Source organism: Rana temporaria, chromosome 8 (assembly GCF_905171775.1).
Source record: "Rana temporaria chromosome 8, aRanTem1.1, whole genome shotgun sequence".
Taxonomy (NCBI): domain Eukaryota; kingdom Metazoa; phylum Chordata; class Amphibia; order Anura; family Ranidae; genus Rana; species Rana temporaria.
In genome coordinates, this window is record NC_053496.1 from 91,398,503 (window position 1) to 91,419,511 (window position 21,009).

The following is a 21,009-nucleotide window of genomic DNA, read 5'->3' on the forward strand; positions in this document are numbered from 1 at the left end:
TTTATGACAAAGCCTAGTTCCTGGAGTAAGTTGACAGTCCAGGAGGCGTGCATGTTTGCCAGGTGTCTGGAACGAGCCATAATGAGCAGGTCGTCCAAATAGATAATTAATCGTACGCCTCTGCTCCGTAGGGCCGCCACCACTGGTTTCAGCAACTTGGTGAAGCACCATGGGGCGGAGGATAGCCCGAAGGGAAGGCAGGTGAATTGCCATATCTTGTCCCTCCAACTGAATCGTAGAAGGTGTTGGGAGGAAGGGTGAATGGGGACTGTGAGGTAGGCGTCCTTCAAGTCCACCTTTACCAACCAGTCCCCGGGACGCAGGAGGTCCCTCAGATGATGAATCCCTTCCATCTTGAAGTGCCGGTACACAACGTGTTGATTGAGGATTTTTAGATTTATAACGGGGCGGAATCCGCCATCCTTTTTTCTGACCAGAAAGAGGTTGCTGAGGAACCCTGGGGAGAGAGGGTCCACCTCTATGACGGCCTGTTTGGAGAGGAGAGCTTGGAGCTCTTGGTCTATAAGTATCGAGTTCTGGTTTGAGAACCGGATGGGGTGAGGTATCACATTCAATTCTGGTAAGGAATACAGTTCTATCTGATATCCCGTAACCGTGTTGAGTATCCAGGGGTCTGCCGAAATCGCAGACCAGCCGTGGATAAAATGTCTCAATCTTCCCCCTAGGAGAGTGTGAAAAGAATACAGGTGTGTGGCACTCACCGGTAGCAGGTCTTGAACGGGGGTAGCCTCTCCCTCCTCGTCCCCTCCAGGGACGTCCGCGTGGCGGAAAGAATGGTGCTGGTTGAGCCACCGGTATCGGATATGACTGCGGAGCCTGGCTGTACTGAGCGGGTGCTCTATAGTATTGCCTGTTTGCGGAGTAGCGACCGGCAGAACGGCCCCTGTTTCTGCCGGCCCTGGGAAAAATTTTGGCGGTCCCTGATTTCTTCAGTGAAGATTGGGCCTTGTCCAGACTCGTGTACAGTCCGACCATTTTATTAATATCTTTGATGAGGGAATCTCCAAAGAGCATCCCTTCGGCTGACGGGCCAGGTTCAGAGTCTGCGAGATGGGATAGTTGAGGATCCAATCTCATTAAAATGGATCGGCGACGCTCCGTGGAGCAAATGGTATTAGCGCTGCCTAACAGGCAAACCGTTCTTTGGGCCCAGCCTCTGAGCTGATCTAAGTCCACCGGATTATCCGAGGAGGAAGCTTGCTCGGCTATATTCAGAATTTTGGTGACAGGGCCAAACAGGTCGAGGATGCGATCCTGGATGGAACGAAAGGATCGTTCGATACCCTTTTTAGAATATTTGCCCTGCTTAGTAAGGTACCTGAGCAGTACCGGATCCACCTCGGGGGTGAGAAGTGCCTTCTTCGGGATGCATGGGCGAGGACACTCCGCTCTCAATTTGTTGCGGTTGTTTTTATCCACGGACCTGCGGGCCCAGTATTGGATATATTGGGCAACCTCCGGGAGAGGGGCCCATTCTCCAGAGCGGGGGTGAGAAATCCCTTCTGGGTCGAAGAAGGGTTCTCCCCTAGCGTCTAGAATTGTTTCGCCCTGGGTTACAGGGGTGGCGTTGTCAGTGGGCGCCATATGCCCACTACCCTCATAATCAATATCTTCCACATCATCATCAGACTCGTAGGCGTCTGCCGCCTCAGATTCCGCGGACGAATCAGACGTGTCCACAAAGGAATCAGGTTTGGACCGTCTTGCGGACCTTTGCCTCTGCGTTTGCTGCTCCCCGAGGCTCAGGGGTCGGTGAGAGTCTGGGAGGGTAGTGGGTCGGCAGACCGGGTTGGGTGCTGCCTGGGGCACATTATTTACTTCCCCTGCCGGGGAGTCGCATGTTGTGGGAACGTGTTTGCGCTTATGCGTCGCCTTGCCCTTTTTTGTGGGCGGTTCACCACAGCCTGGGGGACCAGGCATGACGGGATTAGCCAAATGTGACATGGGGGCCGAAGCCATGGCTATTTGTACCGAGTGATTTATGAGTTCCTGGATCTGGGCAGCAGTCAGGAATATGGGGCTCTGGAGAGTGCGGTCACCTCCATTAGGGATGACAGGGGAGTCAGTATGCTCCTCATCAGCCATGGTATGCCAAGCTGATGGTAATTTGTAATATTAAGGTAATTGAAACAATTTGTAATACTGAGGTATTGAAAATCAATTTGGTCAAAAAGGGGAAAGCAGGTGGGAAGATTTTCCACACTCTGATTCCTCTAATCACAGCGTGACTGGGGCTCCCCAGAGCATATATGCCAGTACAGCAGGTTTTTTAGTTAGGGTAAACCTATCCCTTATTAATGGATTTATCCTGTAATTTAGTAAGTATTATTATTTATGCCTGGCAGGGCCCTCAGGGATGACCTACCCGTACAGCCGACTACTCCACACTGGAGCAGCGGCGAACGGTAGGCGTGTCCCCGTTCAGGAGAGCGTAATCTCGCGAGATTACGCTTCCTGCGATGTGATAGGACGGCGCTGAGGTTCGCCGAGCCCGCCCCCCGCAGCGATGACGTGTTGATTGGAGGAGCGCGGGAATGCTTCGCGACGCCCCCTCAGAGACGGGACGCTCTGAGGGGGAGCGCGCGGTGACTGAGCAAGTGACAGGAAGGCGCCAAGGTCTGTAAAATGGCGCCGCCTGACAATCGAATCCACCTCAGAGAAACCAAATCCTGTAGGAAGAAAAACGCTGTCGCTAAAGCGGCAGCTACAGGTACCAAAGCATGTAACATTACCTGGTACAATCACACTATAAATTAAGACATGTTATAATCTGCAAACAGAATATTATACAAATGATATTATACAAATAGTAATACACTGGGAACTATAATGGGAATAAGTCCCAAACGAAGTCCCATAACAATATGAAAAGAATCTTTCTCAAATCACAAGACAAATATATCTGAGAATAAAATACTCATCTGATTTCATGCTGTGAGCAGAAAGAAAGAGGAGGTGTTTAAAGAGACAGTCCCTTATATACTACCTGATCTGCCGTGTGATTGGCCGGCATACCCAGAGGACTGCTGGGACTTGTAGTTTGTTTATAAAAAGTTATTTTATTATTGAAATTCACTAAAAGTTGTATTTCTGCTGTGCGCATTATTAAAGGAAGATAATGCATAAGATATGAGCCTCCTGTCTGATATATAACTGCTTGCCGCCTGCCCACCGTCAAATGACGGTGAAGCGGTGCGACTCTTGTTCTGGGACAACATCATATGACGGCAGGTAGTGCCTGGTAGGCAAGTGGTTAAACGAAAGGACTTGTGAATAAATGGTTGTGGGATGAATCTTTTTCAGTTTCTATTTCTCATGGGGAAATTTGCTTTAATATACAAGTTCTTTGGATTACAAGCATGTTTCTGGAACAAATTATGCTCACAATCCAAGGTTTTACTGTAACTCAACACACACCCTCTAATGTCAAAAACCGCTGGCAAAAAAAGTGAGTACACCCCTAAGTGTAAATGTCCACATTGTGCCCATTTAGCCATTTTTTTTAACTCCCTTGTCTCATGTGACCCATTAGTGTTACAAGGTCTCAGGTGTGACTGGGGAGCAGGTGTTACATTTTGGCGTTATGGCTCTCACTCTCTTACTGGTCACTGGAAGTTTAATGTGGCACCTCATGGCAAAGAACTCTGAGGATCTCCAGAGGTTGTCTTTTTGAAATAGATGCAGGAGTGCTGCCAGCATTGCTGCAGAGGTTAAAGGGGTCATCTTGTCAGTGCTCAGACCATACGCCGCACACTGCATCAAATTGGTCTGCATGGCTGTCGTCCTAGAAGGAAGCCTCTTCTAAAGATGATGCTCAAGAAAGCTTGCAAACCGTTTGAAGACAGGCAGACTAGGGATTACTGGAACCATGTCCTGTGGTCTGAGATACACTTGTTTGGTTCAGATGGTGTCAAGTGTGTGTTGGTAGCAACCAGGTGAGGAGTACAAAGACAAGTGTCTTGCCTACAGAAAAGCATGGTCGTGGGAGGGTCATGGTCTGGGGCTGCATGAGTTCTGCCAGCACTGGGGAGCCACAGTTTAAGGGAACCATGAATGCCAACATGTACTGTGAGCTACTGAAGCAGAGCATGATCCACTACCTTCGGAGACTGGGCCGCAGGGCAGTATTCCAACAATGACCCCAAACACCCCTCCAAGAGGACCACTGCCTTGCTAAAGAAGCTGAGGGTAAAGGTGATGGACTGGCCAAGCATGTCTCCAAACCTAAACCCCATTAAGCATCTGTTGGGCATCCTTAAACGGAAGCTGGAGAAGCGCAAGGTCTCTAACATCCACCAGTTCCATGATGTCGTCATTGAGGAGTGGAAGAGGACTTCAGTGGCATCCTGTGAAGCTCTGAACTCCATGCCCAAGAGGGTTAAGGGAGTGCTGGAAAAAAATGGTGACCACACAGATTATTGACACTTTGGGCCCAATTTGGAAATTTCACTTAGGGGTGTGTTCACGTTTGAGGTGAAATCTGTTCACACTACTTTACATTGTAGCAAAGTGTAATTTCTACAGTGTTCTCACATGAAAAGCTATCTATTTACAAAAATGTGAGGGTTGTACTGTTGGATGTATAAAGATCCAGTATTTCAACTATCACATTTGTTGTACTAACCCTTTCTTTTAATCTAGGCAGATTATGTGGGGATCATATTCCAGAGCCGTTAATATCAACTGACAGTAGGTTATGGATTGAATTTCGAAGTAGCAGTAATATCCTTGGTAAAGGGTTCCTGGCATTTTATGAAGGTAGGTGCCAGTTCAATGTGTTTGTGCTCTGCGTACTGAAATGAACAAACTTTCCTGAGCTCAGTGTTGTGCCTACTGAACACAAGGGGATGATTAGGATGTAAAATAAAACGTTAGGATGCATCCACAGAGCACAGCCTACCTGCAAATAATTACATTTCCATTCAGTCAATACTGTACTGCAATGACTGAATTTTGTTTTAATCTTGTGATCCTGGAATATCTGTTTTGCTGTTCATTGCACACAAATTTGAGTGTGCTAAAAAAATTAAAAGTGCTGAAAATGTTTCCACACTTGCTCGAGAACACTCAAACCAGTTTTGAATGTGATACGGAAAGGAGACCGAGTTACTCTATGAACTACATTCCTACTAACCCCGTATGGAGCCGCGTGTGCTTATTCCCTTGACTTTAGCACCATAGAATTTCTGACTTGAAGTCTTTGCTGGATGGCTTTGGAGGCTCATGGAAGGGTTTTTCTTGCTTTGGAATTGCAAAGCCGTAAGTTCACTTTAATTTACCCCTTTCTGGCAGAACATCCTTCCTTCGCTCCCCTGCTACTCTATTTGTCCATTAAGAGTGAAGGCAAGTCCTGTGTACATTTTGGGTTGCCAGTATTGCCTACAGAGCACTGTAGACTCCTTGTGTTTTTTTGATTGGCCCAGCATGGTCACATGTTCCTCTATACCTGGAAGTTTTGGCCATATTTGGGTAGGGAAGTAAAAAAAAAAATATGCTGGTAAAGATGAGGGATTCGGTCACAGTTTGTCCCATCACTAATTTTAATAGTGGGGAATTTTTTTTATATATATTGGCCCAACATCATTTTCTCATTGTGCGTTTGTAATTGGCAGTCATCGCTGTAGTAAATGCTATTGTATTTTGCAATATTTTTGGTCATGTGTTCTAACTTGCAACTATTTCAGCTAAATGTGGAGGCAGTTTAAAAAAGGACATGGGTCAGATACAGTCTCCTAACTATCCGGATGATTATCGGCCAGATAAACACTGCGTTTGGACGATTTCGGTCTCTGAAGGATATGTAGTTGGTCTTGCCTTCCAAACTTTTGAGGTAAGCTACTTTTTGGGACAGCTATTTTTATCTACTGGAAGTTCTGATATATTGTTAATGATGAAATACAAGCTGTTGTGGTTTCATCCTGCTGTACAATTTCCAGCATTCTGGAAAAATTTTGAGTTCGGATCTCTTGGGCCATCTGCTTTAACCTTGGGGTCATGCATGAAACTAGGGGCCTCTTAATACAATTGTCCATTTGCCCTTAAAAACCACATATAACACTTAGAGCGGAGGTCCGCCTAAAAAATATTAAACGCCAGCAGCTACAAATACAGCAGCGGCTGACTTTTAATAAATGGACACTTGCCTGTCCAGGGTGCCCACGATGTCAATAGCCAAAGCCAAGTAATCGCTCGGCTCTGGGCTTCACCTGCCACCATCCTTGGGGAGGGAATCGGGAAGTGAAGTGTCCCTACTGCACATGTGCGAGTCGTGCTGCGAGCCTCGCTGATCCTGTTTTCTGGGACCAGTGTGTTTCCCAGAAGTCTGCACCCCCCTTTTAAAGGTGCCAAATGTGACACCGGAGGAGGGGGGGGGGGGTTTCCGAAAAGCGAAGGTTCACTTTTTGTGTGAACCGGCACACACAAAAGCTTGAAGAGGAGGTTCCCCTTTAACGAGGACCCTGTGTGTGTGTGTGTGTGTGTGTGTGTGTGTAACAAAGTTCCAAAGTTGTATACAGCCCTTTTGCAATGTGTTAAGTCAACTGACCTCACATTTGATAACATGGGCAAAAAGATGGAGGTGTTACTAAAGAAATCATGGGAAGTAGTCATGGTTAACTTAAAACCGGAAATGGCTACAATGGTAGTGGCCCCCAATTTGCAAGTCTGGTTAGTGTAGAGTATGTACCTCTGTCAATGGGGGGTGTAATAAAATGCATGAAAATTATTATATGTTTTACGATTGTCACAAGAACAGGAGATTAGAGTGATGTCTTCCAATGGGGAATTTTGTTTAAAAGTTGAAATGTCCCTGTGTTTGGGGACATTTTTGTCTCCAGGACCAGAAGTGTAGGGTAATCTCTACAATGAGGGGAGGAAAGAACCTGCAAATGTTGTAAATTTCCCAGACTCTATTCAAGCTTAAAAAAAAGAAGAAAAAAAAAACATAACCGCTGTTTAGGCTTAATTGATAATGTTAAGCATCAAACCATTTTTATGCTCTGCAGTTTGAACCACATGATAATTGTCTGTATGATCACCTCCAAATACGTGATGGCCCTTCTGAAGATAGTCCGTTGATTGGACAATTTTGTGGCTATGAGAAGCCTGATGATATTAAATCTACCTCAAATACTCTGTGGATAAAATTTTACTCTGACACTTCTATCAATAAAGCTGGATTTTCTGCCAACTTTTTCAAAGGTAATTGTGTTGCACCAATGTCCATCATTGTTGCTTTATTTTGACATTTATTTTTTTCGTACGTGTACATCTGCACATATATTTTTAGCACACTTGGATAATAAATATGTATACCACCATGTACAGATAACTTTCAGGCCATTTGTACCTGTCTATACAGAGTGATACTAGATAAAACCAATTTATTTGGTATCTTACCTGGTTTAAGGATACTGGTATATGATTATTAATTTATTTATTTTTCTAATTTTCCTAGAAGTTTGTTGCAACATTTCAAAAATCATGTTTATACCCTTTTTCCTAATGCTTGTATATTTTGGAGATATAATTCGCTGTATTTTTACTTTGTCTGAAAAGGGGACCTGAGTTATTTCAAAAGATTTTAGTTGTTGCTTTACTCAAGAGGTCAGTTTATTCTGCTTTTCATACAAGTGGGCCTTTAAGAATATTTCTCCAGTCATCTTCCAGGACGGCACACCTAAGTAGGCCTGCTGTCCTGGAAGACTTCCTAGAAAAGAAGACTTCCTAGAAAATCCGTTACCGGTAAAGTGTAACTGGTACTTTTTTGCTTTCTTGGAAAAGTCGGTAAGATAAAGGTTATGGCCCCATGCACACTGCAGCTCAAAGAAGCTGCTCTTACCGGTGTTTGAGCTGTTTTGTGCTTTATAAGTCTATGCACACTGGCTTAAAAATCGCTCCTTCTACAGGAGTTGTATTTTGCCTCTAGAAGCAGCTCAATGTTGTCCATGCACATAAGGGCAATTGGAGGCATATTTTGAGCTCCGCGTTTAGAGGCAGGAAAAACCCTTCTGGTTTGCATTTCTGATTGGAGCTTTATGGCAGAAAACACTAAACTCATCTAAACTATGTGCAAAAACACTCTATGGGCCAGATTCTCTAAGAAACGGCGTAGGCGTAGTGCAAGTCATTTACACTACGCCACCGCAACTTACTGGAGCAAGTGCCGTATTCGCGAAGCACTTGCTCCGTAATTTGCGGCGGCGTAGTGTAAATGGCCCGGCGTATGGCTGCGTAATTTAAAGGGGGCGGCTTGTATTCAAATTAAGCGCGCCCCCGCGACGATCGAACTGCGCATGCGCCGGGCTGAAAAATAGCCCAGTGCGCATGCTCCAGCTCACGACGGAAAACGTCAATGACGCCGACGTGAGCGTCATTGACGTAAAGTCGTATTCAAGAACGACTTAGGAAAACGACGTAACCGACGGAAAAAGACGATGCGGACCCGACGCCATACTTAACATGGCATACGGCGGACTGGCGTAAGGTTACCCCTCATATAGCAGGGGTAACCTTACGCTTACGGAAACGACGAGTACGCAACGCAAATTCGTTCGGGAATCGGCGTATCAGGCTCATTTGCATAGTCAAATGAGACCTGAACGTAAACGCCACCTAGCGGTCAGCATTGTATTGCATTTAGGATCCGACGGTGTAAGTGACTTACACCAGTCGGAATCCGAGCCCAATTCCGGCGTATCTTGTTTTGTGAATACAAAACAATGATACGCCGGGGGGATTTTCGAATTACGCCAGTGTATCTGTAGATACACCGGCGTAACTCTTTTGAGAATCTGGCCCTATATGAGCAGTGGGCTTCTTGCCAAGGGAACTGGTGGTGTTTTACCCAGTGTGCATGGAGCCTTACTTTTCTCTGCCTGTTAACTCCCCTCCATTAGCCTGTGTCCATGCATACTATAGGCATTTTCAGGAGTTTACAGGCAGAAAAAAACCCAAAGGGTTGAAACCGCCTCTAGTGTGCATGCACACATGGGCTAACATGCAGGGGAGTTAAAGTGGTTGCAAACCCAATAAAAAAAAAAAAAGAAAAACCTGCAAGACAAAGGCATAATGAGTTGGTATGCCTAGCATACTAGCTCAGTATGAATTACTTACCTTGGATCGAAGCCCCTGCAGTGGTCCTTGCCCCCCCCCGGCGGCACCATCTCTCCCGGGGGTTACTTCTGGGTATCGCGGCTCCGGCACTGTGATTGGCCGGAGCTGGGATGTCACTCCCGTGCATGCGCATGGGAGCTGCTGGTAATGGTACCTGGACTGAAGCAGCGGCACATAGGTGCCATTGCTTCAGTTTTTTTAGTGCGCATGTGGCGATGACGTATAACCACTTTAACAGGCAGAGAAAAGTAAAAGCTCAAATGCCTGTAGGAGCAGCTTCTTTGATTTGCAGTGTGCATGAGGCCTAGATGTTTTCAAGACAAACAATACTTGATTGCTGAGAATTGTGTTAGTGGATGTTAGTGGGTCACTTGTATATTGAACATTGCACAGTTATAAAAATATACAGTACATGTAAAATATACATGTACATATAAATGTATGCAGGATATATAATCGTGTTTTTGCTATAAATGTCATTCTGGTTTCTAAATGTTTAATTATGGCAGGACAGATCATTGCAGCATTCAGAAGCCAGTCAGTCTCCTTTTTTAATATGTAGTATGCGCTTCCATCCAACATGGATTTGTCTAGTCCTATGTATAATCCCCGTATGATGCAGATAATGCATTGTAGTAATTTTGCATTTGAAACGTTTAACTTGATTGTAAAGTCTCGTGTTTTTTTCCATAAAATAACAAACATGTCTATACTTGCCTACCCTGTGTAATGGTTTTGCACAGAGCAGCCAAGATCCTCTTCTCGGGCTCTTCTTTGGTGCTCCTGGCCCCTCCTTCCTGTTGAGTGCCTGCACAGCAAGCAGCTTGCTATGGGGGCACGTGAGCCAAGCCACAGCTTCCTGTGTCCATTCAGACATTGCTTGACTGACTTTGACAGCAGTGGAAGACAATGGCGCCGTGCTGCTGTCTCAGCCAATGAGGGAAGTCCCGGCAAGCTGAGTGTCTCGTGCAACATTGCTAAATCTAGAGGGGGCTCAGGTAAGTGTTAGGGGGGTTGCTGCACACACAAGTCTTTTTATCTTAATGCATATAATGCATCAAGATAAAAAAATCTGACTTTACAATCATTTTAATTTAATACATTTTTTTTAAGTCTTTATTCTTTTCAAAGGTTATATGGAGACCACTTAAAGGGGTTGTAAAGGTTTGTTTTTTATTTTCTAAATTGGTTCCTTTAAGCTAGTGCATTGTTGGTTCACTTACCTTTTCCTTCAATTTCCCTTCTAAATGTTTTTTTTTCTTTGTTTTCTTTGTCTGAATTTCTCACTTCCTGTTCCTCCTCAATAAGCTGTTCTAAATGACTTTTCACCGCTCAGATGATGGTGGAAAGCTTATTGTGGAGAAACAGGAAGTGAGAAATTCAGACAAAGAAAAAAAACATTTAGAAGGCAAATGGAAGGAAAAGGTAAGTGAACCAACAATGCACTAGCTTAAAGCAACCAATTTAGAAAATAAAAGACAAACCTTTACAACCCCTTTAAGAATACAGTCAAGGTAGATCCAAGTAACATTCTCATTACAATAGATGAGAACAATCATTTACCAGTGTATCTTGGCATCAGTTAAAGGCAGAAACATCCCACATATAACACCATCATGCACCCAGTAAGGGCGTGTAAGTTGGCACACAAGGGCCTACAGTTTGTCGCTGAGATCCTCTCGTGGGTCTTGGCGTGTGTAAAGTACTAGGAGCATATTCATGCCTTCTAGCTTAGATGATCAGTGATCACTTTATTGGGCAGCATCCTTTCTTACATTTTATTACAGGAATGTAATTTTTATTCTTGCTTTTGATGTTGAGTTGTACCTTTTTTGTGTCTGGTGGCTCTTGGGGAGGTATCTCGGGGTCATCAAAAGTTGGAAACGTAAGAGCTTGTGTTTGATGTTAATGGGAGAATTAATTACTTTCATATTGCTGCTCAGCCTCTAAAATGTACACCAGTGATTTTCTTGTTGGTAAATACTCCATTACCTGATTTAGCATTGCTGATCTTTTTATTTTTGAAAAGAGATGGATGAATGTGCAAGGCCTGATAATGGAGGATGTGCTCAGCGTTGTGTTAATACTCTGGGAAGTTACAAATGTGTCTGTGATCCAGGCTATGAGCTGACGCCAGACAAGAAAAACTGTGAGGGTGAGTATATTGGTGTAAAATCAAAGCTGTAATACATTAAAACAAGGCTTTATAGACATTCTTCAAGATATTTGGAAGAACATCTAGTAATATGTAGTATTACGTTGATCTATCCCTTTAGTTTTGCTCAAAAGAACACGGATGACAATTTTTTCTTTTCTTTTTTTCTTTTTTTTTGTGTCGTTAAGGCCTGCTTCACACTAGTGCAATTTCAGATGTGGCTTGAGTCAGTCCCATGATGACAAGGGAAATTGCATTGTTTTTAGTGGTGTCTGTTCACAGCAATGCGACCCAGCATGAAGCAATTTAGGAAAAGACCCTTGTACTACTTTGGTGCAATTCCAGTGCGGTTTTAAGCCCAAAGGATGTATATACTTTTGTATAAACATTAATGTTGCATCCAAGTTGCACTACATAATCTCACTGAAAGTCAGATCAAAATTTGTATAGCAGCATCGTGAACCTAGCCTAAAAAAAGACCCCAATGCCTTTGGGAAGATGTGTTCTATGCATATTTCTTACTAGCCTAACTTGTGTTAGACACCGTTAGCCTGGACTAAAGCCTCGTACACACATACAGGTTTCCCGGCGGACTTATTACCACCGGGAAAACCGAGAACCTGCTTGGTAACTTTTCCCCCTACACACGACCTGGTTTCCCGACAGGAAAACTGCCATGAGAAGCTTTGGTCGGGAATCCCGGCCATGTGTATGCTCCATCGCAGTGTTTCCCATAGAAAAACTGCCATTTTCTTTTTCTGGCAGCTTTCCTGTCGGGAAAACTGCGATGGAGCATACGCACGGCTGGTTTTCCCAGGCCCAAAGCTCTCATGGCAGTGTGTACAAGGCTTTAGAGGCAGCCAGGACAGTTTTTAACAGCAAATCTTTTTATTGGTAAGAATATTTTACAGTTACCATCCTCTGTTGCTGCTTTGTCTAGCTAGTTTTATCAGTGTGACGTTAAGGTGCCTTTTTATGTTATTTAATTTTTTTAACTGCTTAATACTATGTATGAACATGCTGGCAAACCATTTAAGATATCTGTTCTTAATATGTAGTAGTAGCATGTCCAGCAAAATTGGGTAACAATGGAATGTAACAACGGTTAAAGGATTAGTTCACCTTTTGTAACATGTCACACTGCTATTCAGAGTGTAACATGGTACAAATGCCCTGGCCTCCACACTCGCTGTTACAATCTAAAACAAATGCAGCCGTGCGGCACCTCGCACGCTAGGCTGCATCGTCTATTCAGTGTTCTGTCGATGGGAAAATGATAAGTCCTAACAGCCTGCTAAGCTGCGTTGCAATGCTGTTACAGGACCCCAACAACATTTTTTTTTGGGGTGGTGGGGGGAGAACTTATTCTTTTAAAACTTGAGTTAATGGTGTGAGGCCTTCTTCTTCTTTTGTCAACCTTCATGGTTTTCTTTTTTTAGTTGCCTGTGGAGGTTTCATAACAAAACTAGATGGGACAATAACAAGTCCTGGCTGGCCAAATGAATATCCTATGAACAAAAACTGTGTATGGCAAGTGGTAGCTCCAGCACAGTACAGGATATCACTGCAGTTTGAAGTCTTTGACATTGAGGGCAATGATGTAAGTACAACACATGAAAAGATGATTTGTTCTCTCATATTACAGTTTATGATTTCTGCATTTTACCCACAATTTCCAATGCTCAAATGGTGCAAAACAAATAACCTCCACGTGATGATTTCTCTAGGTTTGCAAGTATGACTATGTGGAAATTCGCAGTGGTCTAACTTCAGAGTCAAAGCTACATGGAAGATATTGTGGCTCTGAAAAACCAGATGTCATTACATCACAAGGCAATGGTATAAGGCTGGAATTTAAATCTGATAACACCGTGTCCAAAAAAGGATTTAAAGTAAACTTTTTTTCTGGTAAGGAAAATAATTAAATATTGGAATTCTAATCATTTACACTGAAAGACGTGGCCACTAAAATCAGTCTGCTGATATAGCCACTGCATGCATTCTAATAAATGTGCACGTACAACAAAAATATTTGGTTAGTCTCGAAGAGGTTATAGTACTCCTTTTGACAATCCTCAACTTTTTTGATCTCTCCAAGAGGACTGGAAATGCCCACATTATGAGTGGGAACAGAGACTACAAGGAATGGCTTGGATATCTATAGTACTATAGTAGAGATCTTTGGAAAGCTAGCTTGTGATTCAGTGTTCTGTCTAGCTATGTGATCGTAGTTATGAATGGACTATATAAGGGGTTTCCCAGTCCCTAAATGGACCCTACAGTTTCAGCTAGTTCCTCTGAATCACTGAAATTGTAACAGTAGGTGACCTTGCTGGCTCAACAGCAGTCAATTATTCAGTTGATATTGGTTGAAGGCACTGCTTGGATATTCTGACAGAATACAATAGCCTAGCAAAGGAGATTTTTCCATCCATGACGTTTGTAAAAATGGTGGAATCTTAGACCGTGGGTCAGCAGCCTGTAGATCGCAAGCTACCAGTAGATCTCAGACAGGTGACTGGTAGATTGCAGTCTGGGCTTGCTGACCCATTCCAAACATCAGAGTGCAATGCAGAGGGACTAATTGTAAAGTTGGAGCTGTAGTAGGAAGCAAGAGCCACATATGCAGATACCTGCCTTTGTATTGCTGGCTCCTGCGAAGTGATGCCAACTGCACTATACCTCTTATCCCAGCTTGCAGGCTCCAGAGTGGTGACAGCAGCAGGAAAGAAGAGATCTTAAGTTCAGTGTGAAGCAATACACTGGGCATTATTTCATCATTGTGTTGCTTTAACACCTTCAACCCTATATAAGCAGGCAGTTGCGGGGCGCTTGCAGAGTGGCCCCATTTACATGAATGGGTTGTGATTTGCAGGTGGTTGCACCCACCAAAAGCAACAGGGAGCTTAATTTCTGCTGTGGCATGTGTATACCAATGGAGGTAGGGATTGGAGGCGGTAAAACCAGAACTCAACCACAGGGTTTTACACCCCCTAAACTTTACGTGTGACCGAGCCCTAAGGGTTCCACTGCTGAATGTAACTAAGGGCTCATTTGCAGGTGCAGCCTCCTAAAAAGTGATCAGAGTTTTTGATAGGTGGTGAGGGGGCGATATGGTGCCTCCTCACCACCTGATTTAAATCCATCATTGCTGTGCAGTGCATACAGTTGCGACACAGCAATACAGCAATTGGAGGTTTAAATCGGGTGTGAGGAGGCAACACTGTGCCCAATCTTTGACTTTTCCCATGTTGTTCAGGTAGATCTCCACCTCTTTCAGGTTGCCTACCCCTGTCTTAGACTATTTGTTTAGTCCCAAGTGTGTGTCCTTTAGTGCAGAGGTCTCCAAACTGCAGCCCTAGGGCCGGATGTGGCCCTTTGCCTTTATCTGGCCCTTGGGGCACTATTTCATCCACTGATTCCAACCATGTGGTGTCATTCTTGTTGCCGACACCAATGATGGGACATCATTCTGGTTCCTGATGCCAACAAAGGGGCATTATTCCTCCAACTGATACCATCAAAAAGACCACAATTTGTTTCATTGACACCAGTGATGGGGCACAAGTCTTCACGCTGACACCAGAGATATGGTATTGTTTACTCCCACTGGACACCTGGTTATTTTCTTCTCTCGATGGCCCTAATACAGCTCCCCTAAAGTCTGAAGGACCGTAAACTGTCCCTTTGTTTAGAAAGATAGATCTTTGCTTTAGTGTATTGGCAATTTAGAGTTTGGGTAATTGGGGAGGACGGGGGTGGGGGACGGGGACGGACGATGACGACTCCAGATCATCACATCCACACACAATGTAAATGCATCTTTTTTTTTTAAATCGGCTTCTGTTGAAAACTGAGGAGTACACACGGACCAAAACTTGGCTGGGTCCTGCCTTATTTGCATATGTGTATAGATGGTTATTTATGTGATTGGCATGATCTTGGTTAAAATGGTAACCTTTGAACCACTGGCACAGAAAACAACCTGTTTTGTGGGTGCTACATTTTTAAAGCATTTTAAGGAGTTTTCTATCAACTATTTTTAAACCGGGTGCTTTCGCCATAGGTCATTCATACATAGCCACTTGTTAATTCCTTGACTGTAATAGCCAGTATAGGGGTTAACAAGCAAGTGATAACATCAAGAGTCTGAGACTCAAGTGATTTGTCATAACACTAACCCCTTTGAAGAAAGAGCACACCTTTAACTGTGCCTGTGTGCTGAATGTCAACTATATGCTAGTTTTTAGGAACATTGGCAAAAGTAACATGACTTCAATCGTTCTGTGTGAAAGATCTGCTTTTACGAGCAGCCCTACCTTCACAGGTCAAAGAGGGTACCTCTGTTAACTGACATGAAGCCATTTAGTTATTGTCCAGCTTTTACTTATGGTGAAAAATGTCTTTCCAAATGTTCTCGCACTGGTGGATCTGAATACAGTATATAGCAGTTACATCTGTGTCTTAACTGGATACTGCGGAGTACAAATGCAACAACCAACAAATCAACCAGTATGTAAACTGTTTTCAAGTCTGTGTGCCACCATTGTATGGCAACTTTCCAAAGTTGGATCTGCTTCTTTTTTACAGATAAAGATGAGTGTTCCAAAGACAATGGAGGCTGTCAGCATGAGTGTATCAACACATTTGGCAGCTATATGTGCCAGTGCAAAAATGGCTACACGCTTCATGACAACGGACATGACTGTAAAGAAGGTAAGGTCACTAAATTAAAACTCTCATAACAGAAATATGAGGGCTACTATAACAATCCTCTCTTCTGAAAATGTCTATCTGCCTTACTGTTATGCTGTTCAATGGCCTTAGTACTTTTGAGTCCCTGACCAAGAAAGTATGTAAATCGGTCGTTTCGATATCACTTGCTGTATGCTTGTTCTGGGTAAGTGACACTCAAAGTATTAGTTGGGCAACTATTGTTTTGTAAAGGAGGCTAGGATTGGCAGGCTATGCATTTGTTTTGACAGGTTTCCTTTAAATGTATACACATTGATGTTCTCCGTGCAAAATTAGGCCTCTAATTTACCTAAAATGTACTGTATGTTTGATGCAATATCTGTAATGAGACCGCACAAGCCATTACTGTACAGAAGCCATGTTTACTGAATAACCCAGCAGGAACAGGAAACGGCACACGGGAAGAGGTACAACAGAGATGCACCATAAAGTTGCATTTAAAGAAGAAATATCATCTATAACATCTACTTCTTTTAGTGTTAATAAATTAACATTGTGAAATTCAAGAGACACAGCAATAACACATTCTATAGGTTAAGTCTCATAGGTGGTTTTGAAAATCTACCACTACGAGTGAAGACTGGCCCTTGTGCAGGGATTTCTTTTTTGCCTTCTCTGAAGTTACTGGGCTCCTCATGACATACTGGCATGCTCTGCGCTTGACAGCTGTCGGGTATACTTGCTTGCCCAGAACTGTCATTGCCATTGGTATGAGGCATTGCCTCTGTACATGCCTCACTGTCATGTCCTTGTGACACTGGGTGAGTCTGATCGATCAACGAGAGACTGAGATTCAGGCTGCTCCATCACCACAAACGAGTGGATTTGTGAGTGGCAGAGTTCCTTCAACGTCCACAAGATAGGAACGTGGTGGAACCTTTTGCAGCCAAGTACCTATTTTCCAATGGCCTGTTCGATCCTCGGGTAATGGTTTCATACTTATTTGTTTCCCAATATTTAATTCTGGCAAATCTCTGGCCAATGTGTCATATCGTGCTTTTGACACTTGTCTCTTAATCCTTAACTTTTCTGTAACACCTTGTATGACAGAGGGTTAACACTGTATGCCTAGCCAAAACTTTAAAACAAATATATGCAGTCAATTTTCAGCAATAGAATGTACATTCTCACAAGGTTTATCCCTTAAAGCCCTGCTAATGCATAAAGATACCGGTTCTGTCAAATTCGGTGAGCTGACAAAGCTGCCTCTGCTTTTCTGAAATGCCAAGCAGTGTTCACAGCACTGCTGTAGTCCTCCACTGCTGGACTTTAGATTGTCCCCCTTATATTAGACGATGAGCAGGGGAGGTGTTCTGTAGTCGGAACTTGGGGCTGACAACACTGGTCGGGATTTCACTGCAGCACAGTATTGATCTTGCAGGAACTTGGGCACTTAATGGATTATTAGCAAGGTCAACAAGTACTTTAAGGTACTTTCAAAGTTTTATTAAAAAAAAAGACAAAACATGGGAACATGTGCATGTATTGCAGAGATGAACTGCATATGTTTTATTTTGCACAGAATTTCAATAAAATTAAATGCATTTTAATAAAATATTATCAACACAACAGACTAAAGTATAACTAAAGGCAACAAAAATGTTTTTTTTTGAATAGTGGAGAGGGATTGGAACGCTTGTCAGTTTGTACTGCTGTCTGTGCCTCCATCCATTTGTCCTGTTTACCATTATCGTTGAAAGTAAAAGAAAATCCCAAATTTTGGGTTGTCCCCAGAAAAGTAATAGAGGAAATCTTCCAATGGGGACACTAGTTATGGTGACCTGAGGGTCCCCAAGGAATTCCCTTCATTTGTAGGGATTTCCTCTCGCTTCCGTTTTGGCTATGAGACAGGAAGTAAGTAAGCTCTACATTGGGACACAGATGCAGAAGGGACTGTAACCCTACCTTAGGCCCCCACTTGTATGACTTGTCCTGCGACTTGGGACTGCAAAGTCGCATGACAAGTTGTACCCCATGATTTCCAATGACAACCATTCATATTTGTATGACTTCAAAGTAGTCCCTGCACTACTTTGGTCTGACTTTGATGCAAGTTACACAGGCATTCCCTAAAATCGTGACCGCAAAAATCACGCGACTTTGAAGTCGCAGTAGTGTGAAAAAGGCCTTACTCCAAAATCCTATAGTTCTACTGTAAATAAATGTTCACATCAGCCCATGCTCCTGCTTATAGCACATTGGCCCCACCATAGTCTCAGACACTCTATAGAATGTTTGTTTTTGGCTTGCCGGGGAAACCCACAGAAACAAGGTCAAACAGAAAAGCAAGAACCCAAATCAAACATAATCCAAAGAAATACGCTGTCTTGGTGTACTGGGATGATAAACTTTGTGGCACAAAGTGCATCTAAAAAGACCAATAAACTAAAACCTTTCATTCATTTTAATAGAAAACTTAAATTTTTTACTTTTTTAGTCCTTATTAAAATAAGGTATCTGGAAAATGTATCAATGTTTGATATTGTAGGGCTAGAGAAAACCAGGATAGAATCAGAACTATGGAAATGAGTAGAAACCAAAAATGGGGGATCTGGTGAGCGGGAGCTACGCTCAAAAGGTTTACCTTAAGGCAAGAAAAGCATTAAAGTGAAGAAAAAAAATCAGCCCTAACAAACATTTTAAAACTGGTTCAAGCTAAATGAATATACTACAGGGCATGTTTACCTTCCAGAAAATATTCTCTTATTGCTAACTGATTTGGTTGGATTTGTTTTGTTCAATGCCACTAATGGAATTGGCGGCACTAAATTTGAGGTGTGTGTGTTTTTTTTTTTTTTTTTTTTTTTTTTTTACCATTTTCATTAGCCCTGTCCCATAAAGAACTTAAATGTGTGTGTGCACCTTAACAATGAACTTTTCCAACTTGCTTCCTTTACGGTTGTTAAATATACCAGCAGTGTTATTGGTTCTCTGTGGTCTACAGAACACCTCCCCTATGTTATGATGAGAGGGGGACTTAAGTGATGCTGCTTCTCCATAGATATAGTATAGCAAGCGTTGTCACCCTAGGACAAGAAGTGTGTTACTGGAAGGATCACCAGGCAAAACTAAAAGAAAAGACCCCAATGTAGCCATCAAATCCAAGAAGCGGCAATGTATTGCATATTTGTTCCTATATTTAAGGGCTAATGTGCTTTATGCAGAAACTGATGTGGGTAGATGCTTATTAATATGCCAACATTTATTACAATTTGTGCAGGTCGTGTGTTACTATGGAATATTTTACATAACTTAAGTTCCAAGTATATGAATGCAAAAAAGCCAATGCATTGTTTAAATCATTGCATTTTGCTAACACAGTGCTTATCCCTAGCTGGCTGTGAACACAGACTTGTGAATGCTGAGGGAACCATTTCAAGCCCAAGTTATCCTGAGAAGTATCCAAGCCGCAAGGAGTGCACATGGGGCATATCCACTACTGCTGGTCATAGAGTCAAACTAGTAAGTGTCCTTCCATGAATATGAGAGATAGGAATGCTAAATATTTAAAGGTATTGCACTTTGGCCTACACTGTACATGATGGCTTATGATTTAAGATGTGAATGTCATTGTGTCTATTTTCTTATAGTTCTTTTAAAAGGTTATGCATCATAAAAATAAAAAAAGTACTGGAAGTGCAGTCACTGTAGATCTGAGGGGGACATGCAAGGAAAAGAAAAAAACTGCTTTTTAGCTTGCACATGATTGGATAAAAAAAATCAGCAGAGCTTCCGCTCATTTCCGATCTACCCCTCAGATTTACAGCGACTGCACTTCCAAGTGCACCTTCAGTGCACTACAAGTGCAAAGTGCACTTAAAATTGCAAAGTGGATTTGCCTTTTGTAAATAACCCTCTATGTCTTGCCTTTCTTTAAACAAGTGTAGAGGGGGAAAATCCATTGTGATCTCAAAAATTGAGTCATTGGTATTGTCCATTTTAGCCTCAAGTTTTATGCCTCGTACACACGACCGGTTTTCCCGACGAGAAAACTGCCATTTTTTTAGATTGTCATGTGAATTTAGATTTAGTCATGTGAATGCTCCATATCGGTTTTCCCGACGAGAAAACTGCCCGAAAAAAAAAATTAAAACCTGCTCTATTTTTTTTCCCATGGTGTTTACCGTCAGTCTTTTTCTCGTTGCGAAAACCGCTCGTGTGTATGCTTTTCCGAGGGGGAAAAACACACATGCTCAGAATCAAGAATCAAGTATGAGACGAGAGTGCTCGTTCTGGTAAAACTAGCATTCGTAATGGAGATAGCACATTCGTCACGCTGCAACGGACTGAAAAGCGCACATATAGCTAGATTCAGGTAGTTGGGTCGGCGTATCAGTAGATACCCCGACCTAACTCGGAATCTACGCCCACCTAAGTTAAGTGTATTCTCAAACCGAGATACACTTAACCTATCTTAGGGTGCAATATTTAGGCTGGCCGCTAGGTGGCGCTTCCATTGCGGTCGGCGTAGAATATGTAAATCACTAGATACGCCTATTCACGAACGTACGCCCGGCCGACGCAGTACAGATATGCCGTTTACGTAACGCTTTATCAGGCCTAAAGTTATTCCATCTAATAGATGGAATAGTAATGTTAAAGTATGGCCGCCGTTCCCGCTTCGAAATTCGAAAATTTTACGTAGTTTGCGTAAGTCGTCCGTGAATAGGGATTTACGTTGTTTACGTCCACGTCGAAATCAATAGGCCCGTGCGGCGGATTTACCAGCAATGCACACTGGAAAATGTAGGCGCCCAGCAATCACGTCGGGTCAAGCCTCATTATCATACAATACGCCCCCTCAGACAAATTTGAATTAGGCGCCCTTACGCCCGCCCGCTTTAGGCTACGCCGCCGTAACTTAGCAGGCAAGTACTTTGAGAATCAAGTATGTTGAATATTTCTCTTTTATGTATGTATATATATTTAATACAACTTTTCATATGTAGAATTTTGTTTAAAAA

At 43.0% G+C, this 21,009-nt stretch overlaps 1 protein-coding gene across 2 annotated transcripts in view; it reads left to right on the top strand.

Moving 5' to 3' along the window:
• The window catches only part of TLL2 (tolloid like 2), a 143,705-nt gene that overhangs the window by 118,560 nt on the left and 4,136 nt on the right, over nt 1-21,009 (top strand). For both annotated transcript variants that reach the window (XM_040362262.1, XM_040362264.1), the window contains 8 exons: nt 4,663-4,779; nt 5,706-5,851; nt 7,026-7,221; nt 11,165-11,290; nt 12,730-12,890; nt 13,018-13,198; nt 15,881-16,006; nt 19,380-19,507. In XM_040362262.1, coding sequence (XP_040218196.1) covers nt 4,663-4,779; nt 5,706-5,851; nt 7,026-7,221; nt 11,165-11,290; nt 12,730-12,890; nt 13,018-13,198; nt 15,881-16,006; nt 19,380-19,507 — 1,181 coding nt within the window. The remainder of the gene's footprint in view (nt 1-4,662; nt 4,780-5,705; nt 5,852-7,025; nt 7,222-11,164; nt 11,291-12,729; nt 12,891-13,017; nt 13,199-15,880; nt 16,007-19,379; nt 19,508-21,009) is intronic.